Raw genomic sequence first — 19,680 nt, 5'->3', positions numbered from 1 at the left:
ATGCAAAGTTTCCTATTGTATATCCCCCATACTTAAAATTTGTGTAATTTTGATAAAAAAAATTCTTCAAAACAAAACATGCTTGGAGAACATCTTCTACACTGACAATGAGTGCCTCGCAAACACTAAGGGATAAAATTCCTGCATATGAATATTTTAATTTGTAAGTTAATTTGGGAAACACATGACACTCACAAAGAAAGACTGAACAAGATGAATTACTGATGCAATTTTTTTTCCTCCCATATTTTCTTTTTTGGCCAAGGATTGAATGAGTGGTATACAATAAAAGCAAATCTTTCCAAAAACATGCAACTTTCACACTTTATTCGCGCTCTAGGAAATACATAAAACCATAAAAACTTAAAATTTTATGAAAGTACTGTGGTCTTAATAAATCTAAAGGCTATGTACAAGTTACTTATCCTAAAATTCAGAATACCTGAAGCTTAAAATTAATAATAACAAAAATTGTGTTGACCACATGTCAACTTGGAGGAAAATTGACGTCATGCGGTTTTCTTAGAAAATGGAATATCACCTTGCTGCATGTACTAATGTAAAGACAAATAAATGCAAGGCATTTTTAAACGCAGGGAATCTCTTTTCAGAAGATATTATGGCTTTAAAAGAATCCAAGACATGTATTGCCCATCTGATTCAAAAGGAAGTCAATTGGACATCTGGAGGGACTGAATAATTAAGAATCTTAAAGATTTTTTCCACTAGATAGTTCATACTACGTTCCAAATTCTGTGTTTCCTTCTTTAATTTTATGGTACTTAAATAGAAGAGCAGACAGATTTTGCCGTGAATATTATTTAGTCAGCTAAAAATTAAATGCAGTGTATTTTCGAAGTTTCTTGTGGAAAGGAAAAGAAAATCCTGGTTTCCCACTTTCTAAGAACCCTCCATACTCCCCAGCATTTTACAAAAAATGATTATACAAAATTGTTTGATTTTCTGCTCATTATTCAGTTTTTTAGATTACTTATACTAACTAATTGTACTTAAATTGTCGGAACAGTTCATTTAGTGGGCTAACTACAATCATCATCGCTGGAATCTGAGCTGTGGTCAAGTTGTTCATTCCACCAGTCACGTACCTCTGAGCTAATGTGGGACATTCGAGCCAACATTGCTTTGTTGTTCGACATATCACGGAATGATCGAGAGCTCTCTAGTCCTTCTGACAGATGAGACAAGCTGTTCTTGTTCAAAGCTGAAGCAAAATAAAGAAAAGGAGAAATTAAAATCCGAAGTTAGTCTTAGGAAACAAAAACAGATACGGATGTTTCTCCCATTATTGATATAGGAGGCACTTACAATCGACAATTTAGAATATTGGTTTTAACTTCAGTTTTATCAGTCAGTTCAGTTTTCTTTAGCAGCAAACGGAAAATGTTACATTTTTGTTTACTCCCCATAAGAATCAATGGTGAGGCCATTTACCCCATTGAATAAAGCAAATGGTGGCAAAATTACTTTATTTTTGAAACTGAAATTCATACAGTCTCCAGTATCATTTCTCAGAATCACAAACTATACCTAAGGATACATGGTAAATCTCAAAAAACTTCTTAACCAAAAACACAGTAATTAGGACAGAGAAAAATTACATATGTAATTCGAAAAGAGCAACCCTTTCTTCCCACCAATCTTAATGACGAGTGAGAAGTTAATAGGTATGCAGGGAAATTCAAAGAAAAAAAAATCTTACTGGCTGATCTGCTGTTCCGACTTTTTGGCATGGCTGACTGCTTATCAGGGCGTGAAGCTGGATCAGATAGGGTAGGAGCCAGGTATTTTCGACCAGATCCACTGCCAACGCTATCGGATCTTGGAATGCCGACTGCTTTCGTTACACCACCAGTTTTCGATCGGGGCTTGGTATCCCACTCCTGAAAAAAAATTAAAAATTTGATAGTTGAAGCATGATTGCTCTGATAAGTATGTTTCCAAACTGTTATATTAATAAAATAAAAATTAGCATTGTATTTAGCAGGCTGCTGAGATTCAAGAATTGTTAGTAATTAAAATTGCTAAAGTAGCTTTCACGGTTTTCAAAATGAAAAGAGATTTACTAAAATCAACCTCACCACATTACGAGTTCCGTAATTACTTCTCGTCTTTCATTTTTCTATTTGAAAGCTGACCAAAATTTGACCTGAAAATTTTATGAGTATGTTTTCTATAATCTAATGGAAATCAACAGGAAGTTTCAAGGTGTTATGTTTCCAGGTTTCCTCATGAATAAGAGAGAATATTGAATATATTTAGGCTGATTTTAGATAAATCTTTTCAATAGAACTTGACTTATTGTATAAAAAACGGCTCGACCAGTTGGCTTCTGCAGGGAAATTATTGACAGTTGCCAGGATTTCTCATCAGGTAGACTATAGGTAGTGGCCAAACCAAGTATAAGTAACATAAGTAGTGGCTAGATACCAGCAAAACCTGTCTTTGGTAGCTAATGCATTGCAAAATTATTAAAAACTCCACCTCAGTGACTAACCGTGGAGATAACGTTAGAACGTTATCTCCACGGAAGAGAGTCTTAGAAGACTCTATTATGAAGGTAGAAAATTTTTGCGAAAGTACTTTAAAAAGCCAGCTGCAGCAAAATTCTTATCCCTGACGACTGATAACCCAGCAGCAACTTAATAATGATGGGAAGTTTTCAATGTCTCCGACTCCAAATCAGCTGTTTTGAGGCATTGCGGGTGAAGTCCTTCAGCACTCGACCTACCCGGCTGCGAACTCGTCTTTTCCTTGTCCATAGTTCTCAAGTTTGGATATTTTTGCTCCTTGATATTTTTCTAAAGAGAAGCAAACGAACTTCATTGTTTGACAGTTTATTCTTCATATAGAGAAGATAAATCATGGAAATCTTTGAGAAACTACACGGCTTAGTTCTCCGATTGTAGGATAAAGTATGGCAGGAAGAGTGCATCAATAGCAAACAGGCAAGAAACCTACCTTTGTTTCATTGTCATCATCTCTCTCAACACCAATTTCCTTTGCTTTCTCTTCATTATGATCTTGCATTGTAGCCAAAAGTTCATTAGTTGCTCTCAGTCCTGCTAACAGACTGTTCTGCTGCTTCTGCAAAAATAAATTATACATGACATCATTTTCATCAAATAAATTCATGAGAAAGGTGTCGCGTACCACCATTGCCAGAGTGGCTTTAAGTATCTGACGATGCTGATGCTGACATTTTTTGCATAAATCTATGTGTGGGTCTCTTTTCAAACACGATCATGAAATACATTTACATAAGAAGTAGCTAATTTAATTGGAAACACGAGTGAATAATATAAACTAATAATAATAAAACTCATAAATGTCATCATCTTGACAAAATAGGACTTCAGTATTAAAAACCTCGAAATTATTATATTGACGTCACTGCTGGGAGGAGTATTCCACGGATTGTTTCGCAAAAAAATATCTAGGAATGTTAGACAGATGAGATGACTATAATTTGAGAGAAAACTTTCGAAAATTTTCAAGTGCAATGCGGAGGGCTCAAAATTGTCAGATTCACAGAGATGAAGAAAGGAATACGCCCCCTATTACCAAAAAATAAAAAAAACTAGTAACAATTTATTAATTGGAATGGTGGATTATGCTTTCTGTACTCAGATGCTAATTTTTTTTTTCAACTTGATACAATTTGCCTTTCTGAAAAATGTGGCGCCGCTCCACATGTGTCTTTCCATTGGGGATAGTCAAAAATAAATAGTAGCCTTTACTTTTCACACTTTCGAAAGTTTAAAAACTTTTAGAAACAAAAACTTCGTTCTGGAGAACGTGAGTCAATTAAGGAGAAGTTTACTTTAAGTTGATCTAAAACAGAACTAAAATAACTGCCAACAGTTTTCATGAACGATTTTCGTGTGTGACTCACATTAACACTAGTAGCTCGAATTTTTTTCAGGCATTTTTCCAGCCATGCTCGAATGGTTTGTTTTGCTACTTCCTCCTCGATCACAAACTCGAATTCTTCTCTGGCTAGCAATTCTTCTAGTTGAAGTGCTTTACGGATGTCGACTGATCGATACGACAACATGCTGCAAAATAAGCAAACGTAAATGAAATGTTACGTAAATGAACGTAGATGTTAAATTTTAAACTACACAAAGAACTTTGCACTATATAATAGTGACAGCCATTTTTTTGAAATTCATTTTCTGGAAGTACAGTTTTCTGGAACTAAGCTTCAAGGAATTTTCTTAGATTTTTTATGAACCCGAAATGGCAAAGAAACCCTGTTTTAAAAATATCAAATATGGAACTCGTTCGTAATGATATTTTTGGCAGGCTCTTTGGATTGGTTGGATTTTTATTAGCTTTTTCTCTTGCTAGAAATAATAATTTGATTAGCTTTTCCTCTTGTTAGAAATAATATTTTGAACTTTTTTCATAAACTTTTCGATTTCTTACAAAATTTCATTGAAGAAAAGTTGCCTTACAATCCTTAAAAAATTCCCTGCCACTGCTCTGTTAGCGACGCTACTTAGCATGTTATATGAATATGTAATCAAAAAATTTTAAAAATAGGCGGTTGACAAGAGAAAGGCAGGGCATTAAAAAATTGGCTATTTTAACTGAAAAATAAAATCAAGAGAACCTTTCAATTTTCATTCTGTTGGGGAGAATGGGTCAGTTGTGCTGGTCACAGAATCGTGTTTTGATGCTTTATTCTTGCAGATCAACTAAAAGTGATAAGATATGTCCGAACAGCAACTTTCTATGTTGAGTATTAACTGATATATCCTTGAAAAACTCAATTTATGACATCATCCACCACAGTAGTACATCCATGTAATGCACTACTGCGGTGGATGACAAAAGTTTTCAAAGGACGCTAGCTCCGTTAATATTCAACGTAGAAAGTTACTGTTTGGACAGATCTTCTTATTTTTGGCTAATCTACAAGAATCAAGCATCAAAACACGATTCTGTTACCAGCCCAACTGGCCCATTCAGAGGAAACTGAGCAAAAATAGGGAGTTCCCCAAATGACTGAAAGACGATTCTGTCTTATAACTTAACGATTCTCTGAGAATAAACAGTGTAGAATAGAAAAAACTGTAACTTACTTCAAAACATCATGAAAAGTTACATCTTCTCCATTATGCAATCGCTCTAGCTCATAACACATATGCTTGAATAAAAGGCGATCTTTTTGTGGGTCTACTTCTAAACGCCCTTTCAATAAACGCAAAATGAACTTTACCTGAGAACAAAATAAATTCAGGGGTGATATCAAAACAAAATGCAGCTAATGCAACCTGTTCATGATAAATCTCTTTTATACAAAATAAATTACTATGAAAGATGAAGACTTGGTAAATCAAACATATATTAAACTGGTAACTCCACAGCGGAAGATTACACCAGATTTTTGCATCCAATATTAATGGAGAGATCATCCATCGAAAGACGCTGTGTATGACATCATCCACCATGGTAAGGCGTACTGTTGTTTCCCCACCTTAATTTCATCTGAAATTTTACATCGAGTAACCATTGCAAATGTGAGTATCACGAATTGATGAAACCAAAGTGGAAGATATGATGGTAAGATCTACCTCAGCAGATGAAGGCATATACCGTGTTCTACGATAAGCAATAATTCAGTTAATATAAGAAGTAGAGAGTTGGCGTGTAAATGGAACTTAATATTTTTTGCTAATCTTTATGCTTAAACCACCAAAACACAATTCTGTTATCACTGTAACTGACCCATTCTCTAAAAATTATGAGAGAAAAAGTTACATGATGAGACCAAAAAATACAATCGAGGCAAACATTTTGAGAGTATGGAATCATTGTAGATGTTTTCCTGATTTCACTATATTCTGGGCAAAAAATACTAGGTAGTAAAAGATTAAAGAATGCTGTTTGTGACTGAAGATGTTTGGAGTCTTGTACAAATGGGGGCTTGATAAAACTCAATTTCTACAGATTACTGACATTAAGCTTAAGTTTCCTCTGCGAATGAAATAACTAGTTTTGAAGCTTTTTTTGGTGATTGATACAAATCAGCACCTGTAGTTCACAATTCAAATTCATAGAATCTGATTTGGATGAGAAATGAGCTCATAATAGACTTTTCACAAATAAATAAAAACCATGAAAATTCAATAAAGTTTAAATTATGCATACCCTGCGAACAGGAATTACACCTCTCTGATGAACATCAACAATATTCCACGTGTTCTGAAAATTTCTGATATCAGCATATGATAAAAGAGCGTCTTCTTCATTGGAGTAAAAAAGGGAGAAGTTTTCCATGATAATGGCTGCAAATCAAAGAAACAATAATTTTAGAGAATAATTTAGTGTATCCTTAAAATACCTTCGGTCTGGTTCTAAAAACTAATTAACTGAAGGTTTTAATGTTATTTAACATTAGATTATAGGAATGAAAAGGGTGCGCTCCAAATGAACAAAATTCTACTTCCCTGTAAGTTGACCAAGTTTTAGTTAGTTATTCTTTGATATAGACGACCAGTGTTCGAACGATTGGCAACTGCATGATGGAAGTTGTGGTCAAAGCTGGTGCTTTTGCGATCAGATAGCTATGAAAGAGCTGGTGTTTGAGCAAACATTTTTGATTGGTATCGAAATCTATTAGAGACTCATAAAAATGATTCAACTGGCGATTGCATGAAAGCTCGGAACACAAGTGATCAGTTGGGGAAACCCCATTTCCGGAGAATGTGCCGAAAGGCATTCAACACCCATCATGAATTATTTTAGAAAAAATCATTGTAAGTTCACTTTGATCAAAACTTCTTACCAACGAGTAAGTTGAGAACAATGTAGGTGATGATGACATAGAATGAGCAAAAGTATAGGAGCGAGGCGATAAAAGAACCGCAGTCAGTCTGCCAATAATTGTTAGCTGGAGTGCAATATGGCGGTTGAATCATGCAGTCATGCATGATTTTGTTCCAATCCTCGCCCGTTACAATTCGAAATAACATTGCTACACCTGTTGCAGGCGACCCAAAGTTAGCCAAGCTGAAACCAAAATAATAAATGCCATGAATTATTTGGTAGGATGCAAAATTAGAACCATACAATTAATCCTAGTTTTCTAAATCCTGCCATACAATAAAAAATCAATGAAGCTGATAATAATTTGATTCCGCTTAATTTCCTTGAATTAAAAACCAAAATTTTTTCCACTAAAGCATGTAAATAGGCTTTACCTTAACAAGTTCTTGCCATGGTGTTTTAGGTACGTATTTTCCCCGGCTCTTTGGCATTTATGAAAAAACATCCTCATTTTTTTCAAAAAAACAGGAGGAACAATAGTTGTGCTATTCATTGGACATATTACAACACTAAAAGTTTGCTCGAAAGAACGAATCACATGATGGCACAGATGACAGGAAGAAATTAGTCATGGTAGAGCTAATTGTAACGTACCCGTGGAACACATCTTTACCTGTAAAATCGATCAGCAAAGCAGTGGCTGTGTTAAATCAATACATTTGATCACAAAACGTAGGAGATGCAATTTTTTGAAAAACTACAACTGCCTGCTTCTTGATTGTGTTACATTAAAGGCTGTATCCAAAGTTTGAGATACTGACTATCTTGAATATCTGTACTCGATTCTAGGCTACAAAATTTAAAAGGATAGCGGACAAAGGTAGACTTACCGTCCAATTCCTTCTCCATATTTGACAGTGCCAAATAAAATGGTACCGGCAAGAGCATAGAAGAAAACCAATAAAAACATGCCAAATATGATAAAGAAACTTTTGCAGACAGAGACACCGACGGTCAACATGAGCATTTTCAAAGTTGCATGCTTGCCAGTGATGGTGAAAAATCGGAGAATAACAACCACAAAGCCGACTGAGTACGAGAGCTCATTCTGAAAGGAAAAAAATAATTGAGTAAAAATTTTGATTGTACACTAAGTTTTGAATGAAACGTTTGAAAAAAAAAAAAATCGTTATTGCTGACTTTTAACAGTTTTAATGCAAAAATTATGGACATTTACCAATTCAGAAAATGGACCAACACCACATTCCCTGGCTGTCCTACAATTTAAACGATAGGAATTTTAACCTAAATATCAATACTTAACATAACTATCTACTTTAAAAAATTTATGCTTGACACTAGGATTCCATTTCTGAGGAGTTAGGATATTAGCTTATGATTAATATTTTAGACGAAAAAATTATTTCTGTACTATTTTTAATCAGTCCCACTTAGACGGACTCAGAGGTGGACAGCGGTCATCAGAAAGGAGCGAAGCTTATTGCTGTGTTTAAAAGTTATGTAACTTCATCTCTAGTGTACTGAAAACTGAATGCATGTACAATAATAAAATTAACAGGGCTTGTTACACTTAAAACTAACACTTTTTTGGTGGAAAAATAAAAAATGTTCAAACTTTTGAGAGTTTTTCAGGAAGGGAAAAATTGCACGATTTTGAAAACACAGGGATGGACTAGGTCCCTTCCTAATAAATGCTGATCATGTAGCAGTTACCAGGAGATCTTCTTGAAGTGAACTATTTATGAAAGAGAGACAAAGGTAAGGGATCTTAAAGTATGGAATTCTTGAGGTTTGAGATGCGCATCTTGAGATCAAGGGTTAAAATGATTTTTGGCAAAGTAGTGCAGCATTAACATTGAAATGATCTGTTTGTAAAGATCAAATTGCGACTCTCAAGCATCAAAAAGAGAGAGAAAACATATTTTGTCGCTTTGCGAATTTTAAGAGCAATACATTTTTTTTGGCTCTCAGTGGCAAAATCATGAAACCATCTATTCTGATAGAAAGAAAAACTGAACATATCATGGAAAAACAACCGGATATTGACTGAGAGTTCATTAGTTAGTTGAAATATAAAGGGAACGCAAAGGATCGCTCACCCTGAGTGTGCAATTAAGACAGATCCATACAACACCGAACACTGTCACAAACAGCTCATATCGATTTCGCCGAGATTGCCAGTATCCGCGTGGCGTGAAGGCAATATTCTTCATCACAACCTCAACAACGAATACCAGAGTGAGTCCAGTGCTAATTAACGCCAGAGGATCTGTATGTGGCTCAGATTCTCGCCACTAGAAAGCAAATTCAAACACAAATTTTTACAAAATTATTGATAAAACAAATTATTCATGCAAAATTGTTCAAAACCTGATTTCAGATCAATCTCTTTTGGACTTAAAGTCTGTAAAAAATGAACAACTTGATAGAAAATTATTTTTTTGGCAAAAATTATGACAAAACTTAGAAATTGTGGTTTTTTGGGCTGCAACTTATGCAAAATCCTGTGGAGAATTCAAGATTGAAAGAATTTAGACTCTACTATCTGTAGGAATTTCAAAATATTTTCTGTTGAATAGTACAATTACAATGTTATCAAAGATTCTGAAGTCCAATGATAGTTTCTATGATTTTTCGTCTTCCAATATCATCAGTTTTGCTTTTATTGAACTGAAAGGATTATTACAAAGGTCTCGAGTTTTCTATTGCTTATGAGTAAAAAGAAATGCTTTAAACTCAACCACTCTATCTGGGAACTACAAAATTTGAGTATGTATTGACTAAACTATGGCCGCTGTCTGGGCATCGGTTATATTTTTCTACTGTAAAGCATTCACACAACTCAGTTCAAAAGCCTTATTATAAGATTAGCACAATAATTAAAATTTCTTGTGCCTAAGCTTGGTTTAGTGTTTAAAAAAAAGTGAAAATAAGATACACCACATGCTTGCAAAGTTTGAATACCAACCGAAACACAAAGAAGGCTGCTGTTGAGGATCACCATAACAGCGATGAATCTTTTGAATGTTATGTTTTGGGTAATATCGTAGATAAAAGCTCGAAGTTTTTTACCATCAGGTCTTGGAGGTAGATGAAGGGGTTGAGCAATTTTCAGCCGTTTCTTCAAGTCACACCTGAAATTATTACCATCGATGAGAGAAAATTTTCAACCATATGCATTGAGAGTAAAATCTTTTCATTAATTTTTGTCCTTACTATTTTTGTTTAAATATAAAAATTGATCTTTAAACAATCAATTATTTAAGATAAAAACTGAGAATGCATTATTCTAAGGTTGAATCCGGTTTATTCATTCCTACGTCTTTTGGTTTGTCCAACAATCTTATTACTCGAGCATCAGGAGAAATAACTTTCTTAGGTTATCAAATAAAAGGGGTGACATTTTTAAAAACCCTCACCATCGCCGCTGATCAACGGTAAGAAGAGCGGTGCCTTTATTTTCTGAATAATTTGCAATGACCACACCGACAAACAATGTCAATCCAATCATGCAACCAAGGAAAATGTAAACATGGATGTAAACGGCATGGACCTGAAAAAAAGAAAGAAAAAACTCTATGAATAAGAGACTTCGCAACTAGAGGCTTTCTGAGCATTGCAAAGTAGATTTCATCAGTTTACTAAGCTCAGCTCTGATTCCCACTTTCCTTTTAAATGGTTGAAGGCAAAGATCTGCTGGTTAACCCTAATTGCTCAGTATTAATGTGCTAGAGGGGATACATTTTCAGAGGTCTCTAAAATGACTGTGGACAAAAATGTCAAAACTATTTTCTCTACCTATGTTTAATTAACTAGGCTGTGCTCTCAGAGAGAAACGATTGCCTTGGTAAATAAAGAAAATACTTGCTCTGGTGTTTCGGAATCTGTTCAAAGAAGAGGATGTAATTGTGTCCAAACTTTCAAAGCAGTTAAAAAATTTTGATGTTGGAATCAAACTATTCATATCATCTCGTTGAATTTTCATAAAGACAGCCGAATTTGGCAAATTTTCGAATTCTTTGCAGACATAATCATGAAAAAGAATAATTCTGGTTTGATTTGAGAGAGATTTTGAGAGTCACACAAATGACCCTTTGACCGGCTTTTTTCTTCAATAATGTTTCCAATAGAGTTTAAATGGAGGTTATTACCCAAAAAATGGTATTAAAAAAAATTGGAGAAAGATGAGCATACTCGGTTCCTTCTTTGGTGAACAGAACAAAGAAGCTGCCAGGAGCTGCATAAAAATCTGATCTCTTGCGGACCACTGGTATAAATTCCAAAAACTTGAACTTTAAGGGCGCTCAGAAAATTAAGAAACAAGAACTTTTACAGATTTGTTCTAGGTATCATTTTTAGTTCCTGAGATACAAATTACGTTATGAATTATTCTTAAACTGAATGATTTTGCTGAAAATTCCGAAGTAAATATATTTTTAACACAAAACAAAAAAAGCTAGCGGATTGTCATACAAGTACTACTCTGAGCTTATGGACAGGACAAATCCACACAGGTCAATCATTGCACATCTTTTTGCAATGCACACCCAGCCTTCACTCGACTACAACCAGTGTGACGCAGCATTAGCTGCTCCCATGAGAAATGCATTGCATTTATAAACTTCCAGCCAACAACATGCAGTAGGCTCTCAAAACTTGTCTTTGGGAACAACTTACCTGTGTGGATTGGTCTTATTTTCTAAGCTTCACTTTGGACGGATCTTCTTTAATAACTGAAAATACCAAATTCAGCTACCCTAACCCCCTTCCCCTTTACTTTTAAGGTAAAATTAGAACAATGGTGCTACTTGTGATGCCTTTGCTTGGATAGAAAAATTTAACGAAGTAATGCGCCTGAATTTTTTTTTTTTTTTTCATTTCACGGATAGCATCAGAGAAATAAACTAAAATAAATTGTGAAGAGAGGTATACCATGAGGATCCTTGTAACAACTACATGAATGAACAATAAACATAGAAAACTAGAAAAGCACTTTTGGTTGGTGACTGATGAAAGATTTGATCAGGGTACGGTTACAAACTGCCGTGCTGAGGAGGAACGCCGTATGAACCTTGGGGCGTTGCCAAATTTTCTTTGAAAAAATGTGAATTTATTGGAAAAGTTGTGAATATTTTTATACCTGTTTCTTCAGAAAATTTTATTTGCAATTTAATCCAATATATCTGAAAATTTCAAGGAAATACGTCCATAACTTTCCACAAAAATACATGTTTTATCCCGGGAAATTTGGCAACTCTAGAAAGTTCATATGACGTTCTTTCTTGGCACAACAGAAGAATAACTTACTACATGAGTACCGGAGAAGAATCTGATCAGAGACTTGGAGTACTACATTTTTACTACAGTAAAACGCCGATTTTCAAGCTAATATACAAATGATTTCTCTGCGGAGAAACTTGATAAAAATTTAGGGTCGATGCATAACAAGTGTGAAAATACATCTAACTACCATGCTAAAGAACTGCCTTGGGAATTCATGTGTTGGAATGAATTGTTCACATTCTTTTTCTCTCTCTATTTTCCTCACTATTTTCGGCTTCTTCCCATCGTAAGAATCTAATTTATGCAAAATTTCCTTCGTTGATATGTTGGAAACTTGCTGTATAGTCAGTCAGTCATACATCATTGAGAAGAGTTCTAGAGGAAGGGCCCATAACACATGCGAGTTTTTTTCTCGGATTTGTCGTATTTGAAGGGGCAGGTGGCAATGGCCTCGTCTACACAGCCGTTTGTCTGGACATCTGCTGCTTGAAGGAATGAGCACACCTGAACTGATAAGGATCCTTCTTCAGGAACCCACCTCAGTTGTTGTAATATTGTAAATACAATCAATCCAATGTTAATAAATCATTTACTGAATTAATAAAAAAATGAAAGAAATTCACATTTTGGATTGAACTTTTAACCATTAAAAGCAACGTGCGTTTTTGATGGCTTAATCAAGGAGACTGTATTATCACTAGTGCTCATTTGAGCTGTACATAATTTTTGGCACTTTAACATTTTCACACTCTTCGCATTTGATTGATTGATCCCCAGATTCAATTTTTTGTGTTGCTTCCTTCACTAAAAAAATCTGCTGTAAATTAAGATATTAATGCTTCCATTCTCCATGCTATATTTAAAGTGTTCTTTGTAAGAATGATATGTATCTTTGCAAACAGCAAATGTTTGAGGGAACGTGCTACTTCATTGAAGCGCCATGGAGACATGCAAAAATGTTAATTGACTACAAATGAAAAAAGTAGAGAAATTAGATGAAAGCAAAGCAATGCATAGAATAGCATGAACTAGTAGAGCATACAAAGTAGAGATGCGGTGCAGATATTATAACTAGGAACGTTATGAGTAATTACACCTAAATTAAGTTAAAGAAGAAAAGAAGAGTAAAGAAGCTAAACAAGCAACATTAAGTGGCACTGATGAAATAATCAATGAAGAACCCAAATAGAATAGAAGAATATAATAAAGCTAGAAGCACCAATGCGAAAGTCAAGGGATAATTGGACAAAAATGACAAAAGTCACATGAGACCTAAAAAATTGCGTACTTCCTGCAATGGAACGTAGCTGAAGTATGGTATTCTGATTAATGCAATCAGAATGCTGGTGAGTCAGTCTACATATTCAATATTACAGAGTGGTCTAACTATGTAAATCTCAATGTTTTTAGTTTTCTTGGGCTCATTAATATTGATGAAATATGCTGCCATATTTTCATAAAACAAGATTAACAATCCTTCAATTGTGTACATGAAAAAAACCGATTATGATAATAAATTCTGAAATATTGCAATGATGAAAATGATCATGCAAAACTGATGAGAGCAGTAAAACCTTCAGGCCGCTGAGAATTTCCTACACCCAAATTTGAGAATAGTTGGGGAAAATTCACGGTGCTTCCCAAGGTCTAGCCTGAGTGCTCTTCTAAAAGCTGACAGATTCTTTTTTTTTCTTTTTTCTTTTTGGATGATTTTAAGACTTCACCCTGTTTTCAAATTGTTCTTCAATATTTGACTATTGTAATATCTTTTTTGGAATCAGGCTGAAATAATATTAGCTTGGTCATTTCATTGATAGATAGATTGTTCAAGTTCATTGGTGAGTAATTTATCCACCTTCTTAAATATTAAAATACAGAACTTTAAGTTTTGGAAAACATTGAAGTATAAGTTTTTGTAATCTGTTTAGATATCCCCCCCCCCCCCAAGAGATACAGTTATAAGGTATACATTTGAAGTCCTCTGAAAAGGTTTTGCTGCTCTGGTATTACATTTAAGGCTAACATCTACTCATTTGGCTCTCTCTTCAGGTACATCAAAAAACTAAGTTGGGTAACGTGGATACAACGATAAGGTCATGACATTGAAATGTGTACTACAAAAATGCACGGTTTGACTTTGCGACGGGCGGGCGACACCAATAATGTGGCTGTCATGCCACTTACTGGTCCAAGAGCGCGGATGAGAATGTCGCGGACATCCAGCCAACCTTTGAATGACAGAACTTCGAAAAGAGCAAGCATTGCATATCCTATGTTATCGAAATTGAATCGACGTGGATTTGCCCTGATACACACAATTGATACTCAAAAATCAAAATGTTAAACATGTTCAAGAGCTATAAAAGACAACAGCAGTATTCTATGAAAAATTTGCTTTTTGGAGAGAAAAAGAGCCTCGCCAAAAAGTGGTGTTTTTTCGCCCCTTTTTTTATACCCGAGTTGGTCAACCGGACAGTGCTCAAATGAAAGCCTATGGTAAGGCATACTTCCATGCAAAGTTTCAACTTGAAGTGACCCCTGGTTTAGGCTGTACAGCGTTGCCAATTTTCCAGTTTCATGTGCTAAAAATCAAGGATATTGGACTATTAGTCCGGTGCATAAGTAGACTAGTACACCCAAGTTGGTCAACGGGACAGGCTCAAACGAAAGCTTATGGTAAGGCAAACTTCCAGGAAAAGTTTCAACTTGAAGTGAAACTCGTTTAGGCTGTACAGCGCTGTCAATTTTCCATTTTTATGCGCTAAAACTCACGAAATACTGAATCGTCATGGTTCAACAGGACTATTATACCCGAGTTGGTCAACGAGACAAGGCTCAAACGAAAGCTTATGGTAAGGCAAACTTTGGGAAAAGTTTCAACTTGAAGTGAAACCTCGTTTAGGCTGTACAGCGTTGCCAATTTTCCATTTTTTATGCGCTAAACTCACGAAATACTGAATCATCATGGTTCAACAGACTATTATACCCGAGTTGGTCAACGAGACAAGGCTCAAACGAAAGCTTATGGTAAGGCAAACTTCTGGGAAAAAGTTTCAACTTGAAGTGAAAACTCGTTTAGGCTGTGCAGCGTTGCCAATTTTCCATTTTTATGCGCTAAACTCACGAAATACTGAATCATCATGGTTCAACAGACTATTATACCCGAGTTGGTCAACGAGACAAGGCTCAAACGAAAGCTTATGGTAAGGCAAACTTCTGGGAAAAGTTTCAACTTGAAGTGAAAACTCGTTTAGGCTGTGCAGCGTTGCCAATTTTCCATTTTTATGCGCTAAACTCACGAAATACTGAATCATCATGGTTCAACAAGACTATTTACCCGAGTTGGTCAACGGGACAGGGCTCAAACGAAAGCTTATGGTAAGGCAAACTTCTGGGAAAAGTTTCAACTTGAAGTGAAACCTCGTTTAGGCTGTACAGCGTTGCCAATTTTCCATTTTTATGCGCTAAACTCACGAAATACTGAATCATCATGGTTCAACAGACTAGTATACCCGAGTTGGTCAACGAGCCAAGGCTCAAACGAAAGCTTATGGTAAGGCAAACTTCCGGGAAAAGTTTCAACTTGAAGTGAAACCTCGTTTAGCCTGTACAGCGTTGCCAATTTTCCATTTTTATGTGCCAAAATGAAGAAATTCGGGACTAATAGTCCAATGCATCATAATTAAACAAACTAGTTCATCGGTCTACGAGCTGAATTGAATACTACCCTGAGATCGTTAAGAAGCGCAACTAAAGGCCATCGTAAACTTTTCGAAGCAGTGTTGCCAATTTATTATTAATTTTTTTAACATAAAATTAGGGTTTTTCCGAGATTTTTGGGGGAAAACGTACCTTCATGGGCTATAACTTTGATGAGTATGGGCTAAACATTACGACTCGATAGTAATTGAACGCTACAGACGGAGAAAATTAAATTCCGAACGCAATGATTCAGTATTTTCGTGAGTTTTAGCGCATAAAAATGGAAAATTGGCGACGCTGTACAACCTAAACGAGGATTCACTTCAAGTTGAAACTTTTCCGGAAGTTTGCCTTACCATAAGCTTTCGTTTGAGCCTTGGCTCGTTGACCAACTCGGGTATACTAGTCTGTTGAACCATGATGATTCAGTATTTCGTGAGTTTAGCGCATAAAAATGGAAAATTGGCGACGCTGTACAACCTAAACGAGGATTCACTTCAAGTTGAAACTTTTCCCGGAAGTTTGCCTTACCATAAGCTTTCGTTTGAGCCCTGTCCCGTTGACCAACTCGGGTATAATAGTCTGTTGAACCATGATGATTCAGTATTTCGTGAGTTTAGCGCATAAAAATGGAAAATTGGCAACGCTGCACAGCCTAAACGAGTTTTCACTTCAAGTTGAAACTTTTCCTGGAAGTTTGCCTTACCATAAGCTTTCGTTTGAGCCTTGTCTCGTTGACCAACTCGGGTATAATAGTCTGTTGAACCATGACGATTCAGTATTTCGTGAGTTTAGCGCATAAAAATGGAAAATTGGCAACGCTGTACAGCCTAAACGAGGTTTCACTTCAAGTTGAAACTTTTCCCAGAAGTTTGCCTTACCATAAGCTTTCGTTTGAGCCTTGTCTCGTTGACCAACTCGGGTATAATAGTCTGTTGAACCATGACGATTCAGTATTTCGTGAGTTTAGCGCATAAAAATGGAAAATTGACAGCGCTGTACAGCCTAAACGAGGTTTCACTTCAAGTTGAAACTTTTCCTGGAAGTTTGCCTTACCATAAGCTTTCGTTTGAGCCCTGTCCCGTTGACCAACTTGGGTGTACTAGTCTACTTATGCACCGGACTAATAGTCCAATATCCTTGATTTTAGCACATGAAACTGGAAATTGGCAACGCTGTACAGCCTAAACCAGGGTCACTTCAAGTTGAAACTTTGCATGGAAGTATGCCTTACCATAGGCTTTCATTTGAGCACTGTCCGGTTGACCAACTCGGGTATAAAAAAAAGGGCGAAACTTGGCGAGGCTCTTTTGATCCTATTTTAGAGACGATTGATTGTAGAAAGCCAGAATGAGTTTAATAATGATACCATCAGCTGATTTAGTGTAAATCCTACACAAGTCAAATAGAGGGATGAAAAAAAGGGAAAAATAAACTGTTTCAAAGTAATAGAAACAAATTATCCCTGACTTGTCTTTAGGAAAAAAAGATTTTGAAATAATTCTTGGGATAGGTAAAAATTTCTTATAACATAACCACAGACAAGAATATCATGGATGAAGCAGTTTGTCATTTCTCAGACAAAAGAACAGAACTCTAGTACAAGGTTGCAAAATTGACTTAGACAAATTAATTTTTTGCAAGGATATGACTAGGCGATTTTTTTTCAAAATTTTGCCGATTTTTGTGTGTATTCCAAAGAAAACTTGGTGAAATTATCAGCTTCAAACGCCTGATATTTTTCATGTAAAAATATAGTTTGGAAACAGGAATTTTGCTACATTAAAATGTATGTAGTTACATTCTTTCATCCAAGAAATGACCAGTTAAGTGACATTTTTAAAATTTCTAGATGAAGAAATTCGAAGATGATTAAAGACAGCAGTAGCAGCTTAAGATACTAATAAACTTGGAACTTCATTATTGAGGTAAAATTTCAAACTCTAAAGCTCAAATTTTTGATCAAGTATACCTAGAAAAAAGTTTTACTCGCAATAATAAAAATCTTAAATTTTTAAAAAATGTCACGTAACTCCCTCTTTCCAGATACCTTTCAATTCCTCAGCATGAAATTATTTAGATAATTTTTGAAAATTTTGCCTTCATTCCAGTACTGGGTAATTAGAGCAGATTTGTAAACAAAATGCATTTCAAAATAATCGCCTGCAAAATCAGATACGCTATGGTACCCAGTGGATTTTTGTCCTCTTTTTGTTATCTTCTCCTAACTTGTCTCCACTTTTAACAAGCAACTAGAGTCATTTAAGGGTATGCTGCAATAGAAGGTGTTAGCCATTTTTTACAGAAAGAAAGGCTGAGCGAGATCAGGGTGTCTACAGAATTTTGGTAATGAAATTCAAAACCTTAATCTAACTTTTTTTCAATTTTTTCCAAACCTCCCACTAGTTTTACTATGTAACTTAAAACTCCAATTATTTTTGATGGATCACATAAAACTCTGAGAGCATGTTTTTCACTTCTCAAACACTGAGAAAAACCGATAGATCTAAACTCCTTCCAGACTTAAGTGTTTTTAGGATAAACAAATGGGAAAACATACTGTTAATTTCTAACATTTTATGGAGAGGAAGGAGTGCGATTACGATTTTGATGATTTTGTCAAATTGTGCTGATCAGTACTTTCTGCTCTGAGAAAAATTTGTTCAATCAACTCACTTCAATGCAAGTTTTTAAATATTATTTACAGAACCTTTGAGGAGATTTCTTTCATTTTTCTTGACTTTTGGGCCCATCATAAAAGTACCTGACTCCTTCCTGACTTCTTGGATTTTTTAAACTTGTAGACACCCTACAGAGGAAAGAGAGGCGATAGAAAGATTTCATAATCTGAGGTAGACTTATGAGCTGAACTAAATTGCTTCATTATTTAGAGGAAGATTAAGGATGGTGCAATGAAGATGGGGAACAAGCTCTCCTTCCGAAACTATGAAAAAGCTGGAAAGGTATGAAAAAAAAGTTCATGATAACTACTAGAAAACAAATTGGCTGAAACTTTTGGCACTTGAAGAAAAAATTACAGTTTTTCCTGGACTTACTTGCGACTAATTCCGATTTTAAATTGTCTCAACTTTTAAAACCATGAAAATGTAAATAAGTTGGGGAAAAGCTGGCAAAAAACTATGAGTGCCACCTGCCATGAGAAAAAACCCAGTAACTCCCTATTAATGAAAATGAAAATGAATATAATATTTTCTTTGTTCAAGAGTATTTTAAACTTAATAATGTCCAAACATTTTATACATCGACTACATTAAACAATCTCAGATTTTAAAATGAAAAAATGGAATTTTTTCTTTTATTTGATTTCTTATTTTCTTTTAAAACGCAACATTTTGAAAAAGGGAATAGACTATCAAGCCCCCTTTTTTCAAAGGCTTACACCGTAATCTGTGGAAAATTATAAGAGTTTGAATAGTTTCCACCTGCTCGAATGCCAAATCCAAGTCCCTAAAAATTTTGCACAAGGAAATTACGGGCCCTTTTTCAGTGGCAGGTTACACATTTTTAATTTGTGCTAAGGACCTAGCTAGAGCACCTCCACCCAAAAAGCATAATTCGCAGTTGGTTCCCATTAAAAAGAAGGATAGCTTTTCGATTATGAAACAAAAGCTAGTGAACTTCAGATAGAAAGCTTGTACATTGTGAGGAGCACACAGCCGCTACTTTGAGTGTTTTCAGGTAACTAATGGATTCAAGAGAGAGATACAAAACAGAGACATTAGCACATGAAAATCATTCCAGAGAGTATCGGCACAGAAACTGCTTGAGAGAATATCATGAAATTGGAGAATTTTCCATTTTTTCCATAATAACATCATTTTCATTACCAATTCAATGAAACTACAGGAACGCATATCA

The 19,680-nt window shown here is 35.3% G+C and overlaps 1 protein-coding gene across 1 annotated transcript in view; it reads right to left on the bottom strand.

Annotated features, from left to right (window-relative positions):
- Positions 1-298: 298 nt before the first annotated feature.
- na (sodium leak channel non-selective protein na) overlaps positions 299-19,680 on the bottom strand; it is a 37,810-nt gene continuing 18,428 nt past the window's right edge. Inside the window, 12 exon segments of the mRNA XM_019044613.2 lie at positions 299-1,222; positions 1,721-1,901; positions 2,980-3,105; positions 3,914-4,076; positions 5,109-5,245; positions 6,178-6,314; positions 6,815-7,038; positions 7,686-7,903; positions 8,916-9,110; positions 9,785-9,950; positions 10,236-10,369; positions 14,284-14,404. Of these exon segments, the coding sequence (XP_018900158.2) occupies positions 1,041-1,222; positions 1,721-1,901; positions 2,980-3,105; positions 3,914-4,076; positions 5,109-5,245; positions 6,178-6,314; positions 6,815-7,038; positions 7,686-7,903; positions 8,916-9,110; positions 9,785-9,950; positions 10,236-10,369; positions 14,284-14,404 (1,984 nt within the window). The 3' untranslated portion in view covers positions 299-1,040.

The sequence above is a fragment of the Bemisia tabaci genome, chromosome 2, assembly GCF_918797505.1.
Source record: "Bemisia tabaci chromosome 2, PGI_BMITA_v3".
Lineage (NCBI taxonomy): Eukaryota > Metazoa > Arthropoda > Insecta > Hemiptera > Aleyrodidae > Bemisia > Bemisia tabaci.
Note: the sequence above shows the minus strand (reverse complement) of the source record. Positions and strands in the feature narration are given on the sequence as shown.